At 39.0% G+C, this 14836-nt stretch overlaps 1 protein-coding gene across 1 annotated transcript in view; it reads left to right on the forward strand.

Annotated features, from left to right (window-relative positions):
• LOC125328594 overlaps window positions 1-14836 on the forward strand; it is a 184900-nt gene that overhangs the window by 12321 nt on the left and 157743 nt on the right. The window contains exons 4-6 of the mRNA XM_048309507.1: window positions 2069-2135; window positions 2442-2618; window positions 13775-13861. Of these exons, the coding sequence (XP_048165464.1) occupies window positions 2069-2135; window positions 2442-2618; window positions 13775-13861 (331 nt within the window). The remainder of the gene's footprint in view (window positions 1-2068; window positions 2136-2441; window positions 2619-13774; window positions 13862-14836) is intronic.

Below are 14836 nucleotides of genomic sequence, written 5' to 3' on the forward strand. Positions count from 1 at the left end.
CTTCAACACCCCCGAAAGCAAACAAACCAAAACCCCCCCAAAATCCCAAACAATAAAAACCCCAAAACACACACGTACACAAACCCACTCCAAAACCCACTCTTTATTATATATGAGGAAGGAAGAATACCTTTTTTGCTTTTTTGTGCTGTGAAAGGAGCTTGTGCATTTTCCAGACTATAGCAGCTGAAAGCTGACTATGGCCAATATAGTGAGCACTTAGTTTTGCTAGGGAAATCTGACATGCAGAAAGAATACCCAGAATCTAATGCAGATCATCTTAATTCCGTCAAAGTTACAGATGTGTACTGATTAATACCACTTGAAAATTTGCCCCAGAATTTTTGGCATGATATTGGTTCTTCAGCTGTTAACATGAAGTTTAAGGTTTTGTGTGGTGATTATATACGGCATAGTAAGAATAATTATCACACAGCAGTGTTACAAATACTCTGGAATCTTTAAAAGTGACTCAATTAAAATTTTATGGCATACAGGAATGCAGCAATTCTTTAATATTGCAAAGCAAACATAATTCTAAAGATACTAACTGAATGAATGTGTATTTTTGAAAAAAATCAGAAGCAGTAGGGTAAATTTCTGAACCTATTGAACTCCTGTCAAAATTATCATTAACTTTGGTTGTGCTGCATGTGGCTTGTAGGAATCATTTCTCTTATTATATTTATTTATTGTAGCTTTCAGAATGTGTCTGATCATTTTTACGTATTTGCTTTTTAGTAGGGTATTAGTCTTACTTTAGAGGAAGTCCACTGTTTTCAGAAAAACATATATATATGTGCATATATAAATGTAAAAATACGAAGATATTAATATCTATATTAACCTGTCAGTGCTATGGTTCAGTAATTTTTGACAGATTTATTGATTGTGTCTGCTGCAAGTGGTGTTTTTTACTGGAAACTGACACCCACAATCAAACAGGAAAGATGGATGCTGTAAAAACTGCAATTTTTCAATGGTTCTTGTAATTAGTCCTTTTGTATTGAGAGTTTTCAGGAGGTATGCTGCCAGGAGTGGTCTTTATCACTGGACATTTAAGCAACTGGCTTGAAAAAATAATACTGTTTTTTAGAAGCTGCCATGTGACATTCTAAAATAAATGGGTCTGAACTGTTTTCTTACTTTGGTTTTGGCTTTGATTAATACTACCAGATATGCTTTTTTTAGATAATCTTTGCCTGTTTTGACTGTCAGCATTTGAAATAGGGTCTGTAGCCACGTACCAGACCAAGAGTGACTCTTGCCCAGTGCTGCTCGAGGTATTATACAAGGACAGTGCTTAGCACTTGGGCCTTCCTTAGTTCAATGTGACCATATATATTTCGAGCCTTGTCTCCCCAAGGGAATTACTGTGGAACTTATCAGACTTAAGGTCCCTCGAGATCTCCTGCAGTTTGACTTCACCGTATCCATTGTTGACATCTCTCTAATACTAAATGAACTTTTCATTGTTGTAATGAGCCCTGCTTCCTCTCTCCCCTGGACCATGATCTCTCTTTTGTGACACCTCATTTATAATTGTTTTGGCTCTATTTTCATTCTATTGCGTTGTATGAAAGGGTAGAGCTCATTCATTTTTAGCTGCTGTGTGATGAGCAGATACACTGGTTATGTAAGTGGACTTAGAAAATAGGAGAACGGGGAATGTCAGGGAAGTCTGTCTATAAATATTCTACATAACCAAACTTTTCTAAATGAAGCACTGCCGTTCTGCAAGTGAAATAAAGCAGTTGCTGTTGAATGCATACTGAGAGACAAGTCTTATAATGTTCTTCATTTGTTGAGGTTTCTTTGCATTAATTAAAATTGGGGAAAAACAAAGTATTTTAATCTGACCTTCATTTGGCATTTGTTTTAACTTTTCTTCTATTTTATTTAATTCTTCCACTTCTGTTGTTCAATTAGTGTTTGACCCCTTTAGCAGAGATTTAAATTAAATGACATTTCAATGCCATCCCATATTTAAAATACTGTGTTAGTTGTGGATCATAAAGGATGATCTTCGTTCTTTAGCTAATTTATTCATTTAACAATTTCCCTCCAGAAGTTCCAGCAGAAGGCTCTGAAGCAAACTAAGCAGAAGAAATCCAAGTCGGCTGAATTTCTGATGGGTGAGCCTTGCTTGATGAGTTATTGCTCATAATTTGTGTAAGGATTAATTAACTAATTACAGACAAATGGCTGTGGGCGAAATTTTGCTCTTGCTTGTCAGGGTGCAATTTGTAATTATTTTAATCATTTATTCTTTTTTTTTTTTTTTTTTTTTAGAGTTAATTTTAACCTAATTCTGTTTTGGCGACATTTGAGGACGATACACTTGAGTCTTTCAGCAAAGGAATTACTAGAAGGAATTTTCGGCTTGTCATTGAAATACACTTTGCTATAATATGCTCTTCTGACCTCCTTGTTTTCTATAGTAAAAGAAGAGAGAGCAGCAACAGAAGGCATTGAAAATCCAGCTTTTAACATCAGCAGCACAGATCTTTCAGCATACCAGCCTTCAGAAGAGAAAGTTATTATACATGACAAGCCAGATAGCACCCTTGCAGCTCACCAACAAAAACTCGGGCTGCAAGCCCATGCTGAACCAAGAGGTGAGACATCAAACCTGATTAGCCTCAAATGCAGCAACAGTGGTTGTGTTCCCCATCTAACCTGCACACTCCACAGCCTGTGCTGGGCGTTGCCATCCCAGCATGTTCAAGCAGGCTCCCCAGAAAACCCTGGGTAGGAAATCCAACATGCTGCCAAAAAACACGGGCTGTCTAAATATTTAGAGACCTAGGCTTTGTCTCCATGCTCAAGTGACTCCCTGTGATGGGGTGCAGGTTGTGTGGGCCTCTCTGCCAGTGAGAGTGAGTGCAGTGAGCTGCGGCTTGTGGCAGTGCTTCCCCCAATTTGGATTGAGCTGGGTTTTGGAGGAACTGCAGCCAGTCTGAGCACACAGATGCTGCTCACTCACTGGCTCCCTAGCATTGAATAGTTTTAAACAGCTTACAGATCCGTGATTGATTGTTGTCCTTAGGTCTCCCATATGCCCTCAGTCAATCGGCATCCTGCCTCTGTTTCATCTTTCATTATTTTTTCAGCCAGTGTTGCTCAGATGCTTGGAGCAGAGTCCTGTTCGCTCAGCTTGTCCAAGGGAGTGATCCTGGCTTTTCAGCTCAGTTTTGATGCAGCAGCCGAAAGAATTGCTGCCTTGGGAAGCAATTTCTGTTTATTGTTTTGGTTTACCTGAACTATAAGGAGCTTCACTTGATGTCAGTTCTCCTTTTGCAGAGTTTTGGTATCTTTTAATCTATTATTTAATGACTCCATTTGGAATTATTTTTAACCCTGAATGTTATGGAAAATGGTTATTTTTAGTTCATAATCCAGTGAGAAAGAAGGTGACAAAAGGAATTTAAAGGTATAATTTAAAGGTATTGCGAGTCATATGAGGAAAATCTTGGGCCAAGATTTAGCATAAAAGCAAAAATTCCTAAAGTCAGACTCAAAATCTTCCCTAAATACCCGTTAAAAAATTTACTTGATTGGACTATGTGGTCTCATTAACTTCAAGTGGACTGTGTGCATCTGTGAATATGCAAATGTGCATCCAAGGGCCAAGACTTCCCGAGGTACCAAAGTAACTGGTGTGGCTTTGAACAGTCCTGATCACCCAGCATTACCCATCCAACTCACAAGTGTTGTGCCCTTGCACTCCTCCAGCCCAGGTATTTAAATGGGTAAGTGCAGGCTGGTGAGCAGACCTTCAGGCAGTCAGGCTTTTAAAACATTGGATCTTGTTGTGTTAAGATTTTATCCTTGCGGGACTGGAGAGCCCACGGCTCCTAATGGCTTCTTGCAAAATTAGGTTTGGCTTTCCATTTAGCCTTCATGTGACTCTGTGCAGTGCCACATGGAGCAGGAATTCTTCTTCTTTCCTTTGCAGACTGTCAGAACAGTGATTAAGCAGACAAAGGGATTGATTGTTTTTTAATGAAATAGTCTATCTGGCAAAAAATGAAGTCAGGCTCGCTGGAGACTATCCATGCTTTCAGTGGCCTCTTCAGAAATTCATGAATAGTTCCCTCAAGAAAACAACACATTTTTTTTAAAAGCTTGAAATGCGTTTTTAAACATTTTGATTTTTCATCCTAAATAGCATTTTGCTCAAAAAACCCTAGTTGAATATAGTCTTTGTGAAAGGAGCAGAAATTGTTCCATTTTGCCTGGAATGCAATGCCTTGAGACAATGCTAAGTGTTTCTGTAATGGGAGAGGAAAGCTTGCCGAGAGTTGGAAAATTTTGTTTCCCAACACGGTGTCTCCCTTCTTGACCTTCTGTTCATCCAGTTAACCAAAAGATCAGTTATTCACATAGCTCTAAGTCAAGCAGCTGTTAAAAAGTAATCATCCATTTATACCATCATAAAAAAGTCTAGATTGGAAAATATCTCTAGAGATCATCTGGTCCAACCTTGCATTAAATTATTCTTAGTCTAACTTGTGTCAGCAATCACAGGGACCGGTTAAAATTCATCAAGAGCCACTAATAAGCCAACATCTTCAAGCCTGAAACATGGGAAAAAATCTTCAGGTACCTCATGAACTAATTTTCCCCATTTCCAAGTGTAACAATTTTTCATTAAAGAGGGAAAGAGAAAAGCCAGCTACACAGGTAAATACAGTATCACATTAATGTAGTAATGTATAAATAGTTATATTTCACAGTCCTCAGTGAAGACTCTGTCTACAGGTAGTACATCCTTCATGCATCAGTCTGTTGAGGGCTGGGTCCTCCAGAACCCAAAGATTCAGTTCTTCGAGCCTACCTTCCTTTGTTCCAAGTTCATAGAGGCTTTGCATAGCCGGTGCCATTTCAGCTCACAGCAAAACCAGACGTGGTGTTGAACACTATTGATATCTTCTACCACAGGGGAAACATTTCCACAGCATCCTCTCCTGCTCCTCAGCTCTCAGGAACCAGTACGCAGTTCACAAGGCATATCAGCACAGAATTTTCCCTTTTTTTCCACCTGGGATACAAGAGTTGCACCCCATGCTGGAAGCTATTTCTCTAGGAGGGTGTGCCCACACACCAAGCACAGCAGCATAGCCCATGTAAAATAAATGTTTTAGGCTCTACACTGCTCCCTTTCCTTTTTCTCCTCTTCTTCCCTGGATGCTAATAAAATACTCTCTCTGTTGGGGTTACCTCCCTTCACAACTGTTGGCTGCTCTTCCAGCTCTCAGCCCCCAGGCTTAGGTTCAGTTGCTTACTCAATGGGGAATGGCATTTGTCAATTCTAATGCTTGGTGTTAAACTGCACAGCTTAAAACCAGTTATAACCTTGAGCAAAATTATTTAATCACAGGATTTAGAAGATTACAGGTTGAGAACACTATATAAACATCAGGCTGGGTTTTCAGGCTAAGCACTTGGAGGCAAGGCAGAGAGAAGGCAATGCCTTTCCACTATCTTTCCACCTATCGCCCATGTTGTTAATGGCAGCAAATAATAGCCACAGGGGTTACTATCATTTCCTCCACCTGGCAACAGTGTCACAGGCTGTTCCTCTGTCAGCAATTGCCAGAGGGAAGTGTTCTCTAGAAAAACCTCCACCTACTTTTGAGATGTCTTCTTGCACATCTCCATACTAAATATACTGGGAAGTGGTGTGAATAGTCAGCTGCGTGTTCAAGACAGGCTTAAAACCTGTTCCTGAAATTTTGTTGTTCAGGACTAGGCCACTGAGTAACTCTTTCTGCTCTTTGCTCTCCATCATCAGTGAAGTCCTAATACTGTTGTTAAGTGTTATAGTGACCCAGGGGAACTGCCTGACTATTTACTCAGATTAATCTCCTGATTTTTCAGCCAGCTAATTGGTTTCCATCCTATTTTCTCTTCTGGATTCTATGCTGGCTTTTTGCTGATTGCTTCCATCACCTTCATTTCTTTCACATATCGCTTGTGAAAATAAGTTCATCTAGCAGCAGCCTTGTACTAGTCAAACTGCAATTTCCTTATTTCTTAAAATACTCAGTTTCCTTGTGGCTAAATCCAACCAACCCTTTTGCCCTTCTTCATCTCATCAAACATTGAATTTACAGAGGTTTTCATGATGGCCATCACAATGGAAGGCCTGATAGACAAATTTCCCTGGGAAAAACATTTGGGGTTACATCACACAAATCTGCAAGAACCTGTGTCCACCAGTTCCTCAGTTGTCAGACACCCAATCTCAAGGTGAGCCAATATCAGTTTTTCTCTTTTCTCCAGAGGGGTTTAAACCCAAAAATACATTGTAGAGTGTCCTAAAGTTCAGGCTGGCTTGGTAAAGTCTCTGCTCAGCAAAGAGCTTCCAGCAAACTGTCATGACAGGGGCACCAAACCCCCAGGAATTATTCCATCTTTGTCTGACAGCAGAAGACAAGGGCAATGGCTCAAATTCAGATGGATGATGTATGTTACAAGCAATCCCTGAATACAGGACTACTGTACTTAGCATTTTATTGTAGGCCTGTAAAGCAAATGTTATTCTATTTTAGCATTCAATACATTTTGTCCTCAGCTGCTATCAGAAAAAGTCCAAGTGCCTTATACTAGTTTGTGGTTTTTAGTGTTCATTGCAGAGATACACAGATTTGCTCTAGCTAGTGCTGAGAAGAGCCCTGTGGGATGGCACTGTTCACACTGTCACAAGATAAGTAAAATATCCAGCCCAACCATACAGAGAGAATATATGTCAGATCAAATTAGAATGTGGTCTTTCTGCAGTGTCAACTGCACATGCAAGCCGCAGAATCCAGAGATGGGGTGTTTTGAGCATGCTCCCACTGCATGGCCCACCTTGTAGCTGGTGACTGCATAGGCATCTTTGGAGACTCTGATAGTCTGCAGCTTTTGCAAGGAAGAGAAAAAAAAGGCTAATCGTGTTCTCCTGTATGCTGTGCACTTGTAAAAGGCTTGAGGCAGTCTGACCCTAAATATTGATGATTCAAGTTAAAATTGTCTCCAGATGACAAGAAGCATTCATTTTTTCCCCATTATCCCCAATACACAAATTTTTTCAAAACTAGATTATCTCCTAAAATCAAAAGCTCTAATTAATTCTACCATTTTATCTGCAACGGGCACTGTTAACATCTCATATCATGCTCCAATAAATTTGCCCACAGAGATTAACAACATCTGAGGGGGGAAAGAAAAGGAAAGAAAAAAAGGAGGGAAAGAAAGCTTTTTCAGTTGAAGACCAGGAACTACTCTTCTAATTATCCCGGATACCGACTGGCATTAGCATGGCTATACTGCTTCTGGGAGCAAATTAGTGTCTACGTGGATCTCTGCTGCATCACCTCCAAGCTGCAGAGCTAGGCTGGGTGTACCTAACACAGTGCTTCATGTGTCCTGCAGGGAAAATCCCGCTGTAAAATAGAGCATCTCTGCTCCTTATCAAGCTAAAGTAGAGAGAAGCTAAAGTAGAGAGAAGCCTTTGCTAAGGAACAGTTACTGCCAAAGGTTGTTCAACTGGGTCAGGACAATATAAGCCCTTCCTTGCTCAAGAATGTAACCAGGCAAGGACCTTGAAGTAGGAATATACTGACAAAAAAGAGCTTTGTGAAGGAGCCATGTGGGATATCAGATTGTTAAAAGTATCAGCAACTCTATTGCGTTCAGTCTGTTTATAGAGAACTGGAGACTAACACTTTTTGAACAGGGTCTAATTTTGTTCCAAAGAAGTGGTAGGAACCCACTGGAGAGACAGCAAACACAGGTGAAGAAATAGGCATCTGCTGTAAATTCATGTTTGTGCTCCATGTGAAGGAAATGGGAGCTTGCAACACTGCTGATTTGTGTTGGACCAAATGATTTGCATAAAGGATGGGACCAGAAATATGAATCAAAACCATACTCTTTTTTTCCTTAAACAATGGCAAAGTTTGTATCTAATAATTCAAGTTCTATGTATGTTGTTCCATGCTTTCTGATTCCAACAGGGACTTTGAAATGGAAATGCCAAACTCGGTATGCAGGGCATGATGGATCACCATGTATGCATAGGAATAAAAGGGTTGTCATTGGAAGTAATTTTGCGTTGAATTACACAATGTGTAATCCAATTGAAATCAGCAGAACGGCACAAGGTGTAATGTAGTGTGCAAAACGTGATCCATTGCATGCAATTCTAACAACAGGGATACCGCACCACTCATCTAAGTAATGTGTTAAAACTGAATTTGTGAAAGGTAGGGGGAGAAGAATTGTGAAGAATGAATGCATTTTATAATTGGGAAAATACTTTTTCAGAGAGTGACTGAATATATATTTAAGGCTAATTTATTACAGTTGGAAAATGTTTGCCTTGTAATAGTGCTGTCAGATCCTCAAAATTTGGCAAGTTCCCTCTCTGGCATAAGGTGGGACCAGCCAAGCCTCTCAGCCTGGGAGAGCTCAGTATCCATTTTCCCCATTGACATGTGTCACACTATCTAATAGTGTTCCTAAATGAACTCCATCATCATCAGTAAATCTTTTTCTCGTGCCCTCGACCAACAGTGTTTCCCCAGGAAAAGTAGCAGGTCTCACACTGGCATCCCTTGGCACAGTGCCCTCTGTTGCCTGCAGGAAAGACAAAAAAAAGGGAAAAATAACTAATTCCCATGCTGTACCTTTGCTTAAACAGCAGAGAAGGTGGTAAGTCTTGCCGGAGTGGAGCAGGGTGCAAGAAATTGTGAGTGCCATGGGTGCGATGCGGTGTTTTTCAGGGGTTGGGGCGGGCACAGCACAATCTGCCCTGCTCAGGCTCAGGAACAGCCCCCTTGTCAGTGTCCTGTCAAAGCTGACAAGTGAGTTTATTCAAGGCTTGCAGTATAAACATAAGACGCAGTTATCTGATTTCCTCATTACCTATGGTGTCTGCTGAGGATAAGGAGAACGACATATGATACCTTTAAAACATTTTTTTAAAAATTGGGAAGTCACCTGGTGTCGGTAGTGTTTAACAAGCTGTGTTTTCAAGATAAAGTCTACTGTCCTGTCACTGGCTTAATGCTCTTCACGATCAGGGTGCCATTAACATGTAATTTTTCATTGAATACTGCTTAGTATTCCTGAAAATTTCATGAATATTCATGAAAATCTCTGTGTAAACATCTCTACCACTTTTCCGTATATTTGATAATCTGAAATAAAGTTGCAATCCCCGGGAATCTTATTTTAGATCTGCAAAGAAAATACTTATCTATACATATAATATCGAAAATAATGTTAAATACGTATGTCTCAAATGGGCATGAGCTGGGGTAAATGTGACCAATAACTTGGGTCAGTAATGATAATTAAGAACCGAAACTAAAAGTGTAGCTTCTGGTTTCTTTGCCTTGAAAAAATCAGAATGGAAACTTAACATTGTTTTCTGGATTACATATTAATTCACTATGTTCTATAAGACTGTAGTTTTATTTTTAACATCTTCGTAATGTTTGGATATGAGTAACTCTAGCAACACTAAATTTTGGAATAAAACCTCAAATTTTTTCTTGTGAAAGTTTCAAATTTTCCTACATAATTTTCCACTTTTAAATCATTGCGTATATGAAATAAGAACTTATAAATTCACTCGAAACCCATTCAGTTTTTCACTGTGCAGGAACTCTTACTATTTATGCAGTTTTCATTGATGATTTTTCTTTATTTCTGCATTCTGTGAGATTTGTTTTAAGGTAAAAGGCTTCTTTTTCCTCTCATTCTTTAATTCTTTTGAATGATTTTTTTTTAGGGTTCTTTATAGATTTTTTTCAAAGTACAGTGTAAAATCAAAGGCTCAAATAAGCAACTTCTAGATATCAAACTTTATCAGTGTAGGTGCTGAATCATGAAAACAGGTGGGTGGAAGGGCTAGTTACATAACCCATCATAACTTAAGGAAGGTTAAGTGAAGTAGTTGGAGATGCAGGAAGTGGGACCCTTGTCTTCTCTTCCTACTAATCCCAAGTCTTGGTTCTTCCTGGCCGAGTTGAGGTGGTCACTTTTCTTTGAGGATATTCAAGTGTGACCCCAGGACACTGCTTTGGCTCTCATAAAGGAATGGGGAAATATGTTATCACAGAGCCTTCAGTCTGGGCTGCCCAAAGGGCTGTATCTGCTAAGTAAAATGAAAAGTATCCCCAGGGAAATAAGTCCAGTTCTGTTGAATGGAGACAGTGAGTATTTGCTGTGATGTTCCCTAATAGGAATTGCCGCTGAAATCAATGCTTTAAGTCAGGTGTGGGAAAGGAGGACTCCTCTTTTCCATTCCCAGCTGCATCACTGTGTTTCAAAAGCACTTTGGGTCAAAATGCAGTCTCAGGCTGGGATTTCATCTTTCCAAAATGTCTCTGTCTTATTCTATCTGATACAAAAGGCTTCCGTGGGCTGCCTTAGTAATGTCCAATAACGTTCTCCCAAGTCATTGGTAGACACATATTGACCATGGTGCTGTCTGAAAAGGCACTTGTTTCTTATCAGGGCAAGTTTGTGCACACCATAATCTGCATATTGTCTTCTAAAGAAAGATGGCTCATGCCAATTTTTTTTCCTTTTATCCTGAAGACTCACTCTGAAAATAAACACCAACAATTGTTTATTCAAGCTTTTAGTGGTCAGTCATCTGGCTGTTGATAATTCCTTAATTTTTACATTGGTTGCGAGTTACTTAACAAATTCAACAGAGTTTTTTCTATTCTTTCATTAAACTAAAAACCTAGATCAGTAATACAACGTAAATGGAATAATTGCCTGTTATCCAAATTCCATGCTATACCTTTCATGTGTAATTGACAAGGACTACCTGATCTCTTTGTGGAGTAGAGGACAACGTAGAAATTCAGCTTAGTCATGCCTTTCCTGTGTGGTATTCTCAGGACACAGACTACATAATTGACTACAGACATCTTATCTTAAAAGCCATCTTTTAAGTTTCATCCAGTCCTAGTAATTCTTGTACAGTCCCATGGGCTGCATCCAAGGATTATGCTAATTTTATTAGCAACTCCTCTTGCTTTAATTAAACCGTAGAAATTCCCATCTGGTCACTCTTGTGCCAACACCCTTCTTTCCACTTTTATTTTAATGTATAGATAATCTGTGATTTTGCATTTCAATTCTGATTTCCTGAATTATCCATCATGTTTTCCACATGAAATAACACAATTTTGAGGGGTGAGCAGGACTTCAAATTGAGTTAATGGGTTTGAGGCAACCTCTGGATCAAAGCAAAGACCCAAGTTTCTAGAGTTGGCCAGGTCTTTTTTGGGAGCAGGTAGTCAAAGTTACTTGCTCTGTTGAAAGCATCAAGCTATATGGTGCTGTTCAAAATACCTACAAGCAAGCTCTGTGTTAACATTTACTGTGTTTATACCACAAAGCAGACTGATGTGAATTCCTTAGTGGACTGTTAATTTACATGTTATATGCTTTCAAATATTTCCAAAAGCAAATGTGAAATGATTGGTAATCTGTTCACATGCTCACAAAATGTTATTAGCAAAATGCCTTGGGCAGTGTGTTACGTTGACTAAAATTGATAATTTTGTATTTTAAAACTAAAGCAACTCCCACTGCCCCTGAGAAATTTTAGGACCTGCCCAGAGCCCAGACCTCCTGGTCACACCGCTTGTCAAGGTGTGTGTGTTGAGCTGAGGGGGAAAAAGACCGAGAACCCCACAAACAGCAACATCCCCCGCCCAGAGCAGTGACCTAAGGTTCGTGTGATTCAGCTCTTCTGAACACCTCAATAAAAGTCTTCTGTGGAGTCCTGCAGTTTAAAATAGCTTGTTATCTATAAAATCACCATGAGGAGGTGATTCTGGTGTTTACCACTTGTTCTGCTTATGTAAGTTTTAAAGAGTGTATGCTGCTCTGAGGAAATCAAGCCTGGTGGTTCTTTTTCCTTCTGCATAACTGTCTGTTGCCAGCTGTGTGTGGTTCTGACAGAGCCAAAACCCTGGACAAAATATCTCATACTCCTCAAAGTGTTGAGGTTGTTCTTTTTTTTAAAGAGGACCAGAGAGCAAGCTCTGGTCTAATCGTATTTGTCAATGTATCTCTTTTTTTGAATAATGGTTTCCATGCCTTGCAGACTCAAATATAACATGACACTTCCTCCTAAATGCCAATTATTCTGTCCAGAAGAGTTGCCCAAAAGTCTACTCCACAAAGTTTCACACCAGACTCACATGGGACATTAAAATTCAATAAAAGCTGTTGTGATAATAAGATTGTGCAAAAAGCCTATGCAAGAGCTGAATATTGTTTGCATGGGTGCAACATACGTTCCAGCAATTTACATTTACATCTATGAAATAATTGAATAAAGAAATGCATCATCATTTTCTTTTCTTAGTACGTAGGTGAATTATTTTACCAGCATGTGAAGGGGTGTTCATATAACATCATGGTGCTTTGTGCTAGAGAAAAACAATTACAGTGAATAAGGTAGAATGGCTCTGTTATTGCAGTACATAAGACTTTGATTACATACTGCCAAGATTCATACCAGCCTAGTAGTTGTTGACAGATAAAGTAACAAAAATGAAACTCATTTATTTTTTCTTTATTGAGACCTCAAGGTAAAGCAAATTTTCAGTTCTTGTACTTACTACATTGAAGGAACAGAGACTGACAGTCAAAATGTGCCAGTCCAGAAATATAAATTAAACCTAGTTTCATATCAAAGTTTCATTTAGTCTCTGAAAAGGAGCTGCTGCTTGGATTATTTTTGATCCTAAAACAAATACACTGTAGACAACAGTAGTGTATCTTGGATGAATTAACCCCCTCATACATTCAGCTTTTATGTATTTCCCAGGATATATATCCATGTCTATTCAAGCAATTAAAAAATTTGTTATGGACTTAATTATTTTACTTTTTTCCCCCTGTTTAATAATAATTTACTGTGTTTGAAATCCAAATGAACATGTGGATGGTTTTAATAGAGTGCAGCACTTTTGCTGAAGAAAAGGCATATTTTGAGGAAAGTCTGCCCTCCCTCCTTTTGTACAGGAAATTCTTCTGGCTTTTACCATGAGTTCTTCTAGGCAGCTAGATACTGTATTATGTCATGATAATTCTAACAAACAATTTTTTTAGTAAATTTGTTTATTTTCTAAAGAGCAGATAAAAGTAGCTGCTAAAATAGCCAAGTACTAAAATGAGTGGGTCTATCCCATCAAAATCTTGGATTAGTTACCTAGTCCAACTGAACATAATTGCTGTTCAGATTAATGAGGCAGTATCCTAGTATCTCCTCTGTAATTAAACACTTCTCTGGTTCGATACAGTATTAAAGATGCACCAGACGTTGAAACCTCAGTGGTGAAATTTAAAACTGTTGAAATTGGAGAGGTCAGCTGTGAAACACAAATTCCTTTGCAGTATGGAAAATTCACTTGTATGGTGTGTTTCAAGAATAATTTGGCTTATATTGGGGATGCTGTATTTTTAAAAATTTTTCTTACCTTTCCACCATCTGAATTTGAGAGTTTTTTCTCATTAGTTCCTGAGAAAAAGTAACATAAAGTCCACTTGTTTTCAGAATTACCTTTTCTGACCTTTCACAAGATGATAATTGCAGTACCAGTAGGCTTAGAGGACTTGTTAAAAAAATTAAGCTTGTAAAGTAGCAAAAAATGCCCCTTTGCTTGCTGGTGTCGATTTCAAAATTAACATTTTAGTTCATGTGCTTCTAATAATCGCTGACCCTTACTTCATGTGCTTTCCACAGGAAATGAATACAGCAGAAATTACTTTGACCCGTTGATGGATGAGGAAATAAACCCAAGGCAGTGTGGGATGGAGGTCAGTGAAGAAGGTGAGGCAGAATTAAGTATGTAATTTTGGTGTCAGAATATTCTTTTCCATTCATGAAAATGAGGTGTCAGAGATCACATATGCAGTTCTATTTAAATATTGAGGTTTACAATTTAAATTCTAAGCCTTAACTGCTCTGAATACGATAGGCAGTATAGACTTTGATCAAGGACAGTGAGTTAATGGGTGGGTAAAAATGAGGCTGTGCCGTATTCACTCTGCTACTGTAGCAAAATGAAGCACGCTCCAAGAGCATTGTCTACACCATGTTCTTTTTAATTAATGAAGTTACTCCAGAACTGAGTGCTAAGCTGTAGCTTTTTCACAATCCTGCTCCCAAAGTCCTCCTTGGAGAGCAATTTTATTACGGAGTTGAATATGTGTTTGCCTAACAGAAGGAAACCCCAGAGTGCGTAAAAGTGCACGGGGAGTTTTTTTTGGTTTTCTTTTTGCCAGTTTAGCTGAGATATTTAGCTTTGCTCTCTGTGGGCGATAGCAGCTAGTGGAAGGGTGTGACTGCAGAGCTGGAAGAACAGAAGTTATGCATAGGTATGAGAGAGATTAACCAGGAGGTATTGTCTAGCAAGGAAATTCTCCTCTGCTGTCATGGCTTTTAGATAAAAAAGGGTGGGAACGGGCCTGCCTGAATTTGCATGGACTTAAGTAAGGACATCATCATGGTAATGAAGTGCTTAGCTATGCGCTGAGTGCTTTGGCCCGGCTCCTGTTGTTAAGCACTAATAAGCTGATGGCACGCAAGAGCCAGCTCTCCTGTGTTACCTGGCTAGCCCTTTGCTTTTCTAAAGCCTGTGCTTATTTGTACTGCAGAGACTATAGATGCACAGCTGTAGTCAGATCTAAAAAAGTTATCTACTGTAAAGGGTCTCAAAGTTGTTCGCTTCTGAAAGTCATGTTGAGACAAAAACTTGTGTGACTAAAAAAAGCAGGCTCTATTGCATATCACTAACTTGAATTT

Source organism: Corvus hawaiiensis, chromosome 1 (genome assembly GCF_020740725.1).
Source record: "Corvus hawaiiensis isolate bCorHaw1 chromosome 1, bCorHaw1.pri.cur, whole genome shotgun sequence".
Classification (NCBI taxonomy): Eukaryota; Metazoa; Chordata; class Aves; order Passeriformes; family Corvidae; genus Corvus; species Corvus hawaiiensis.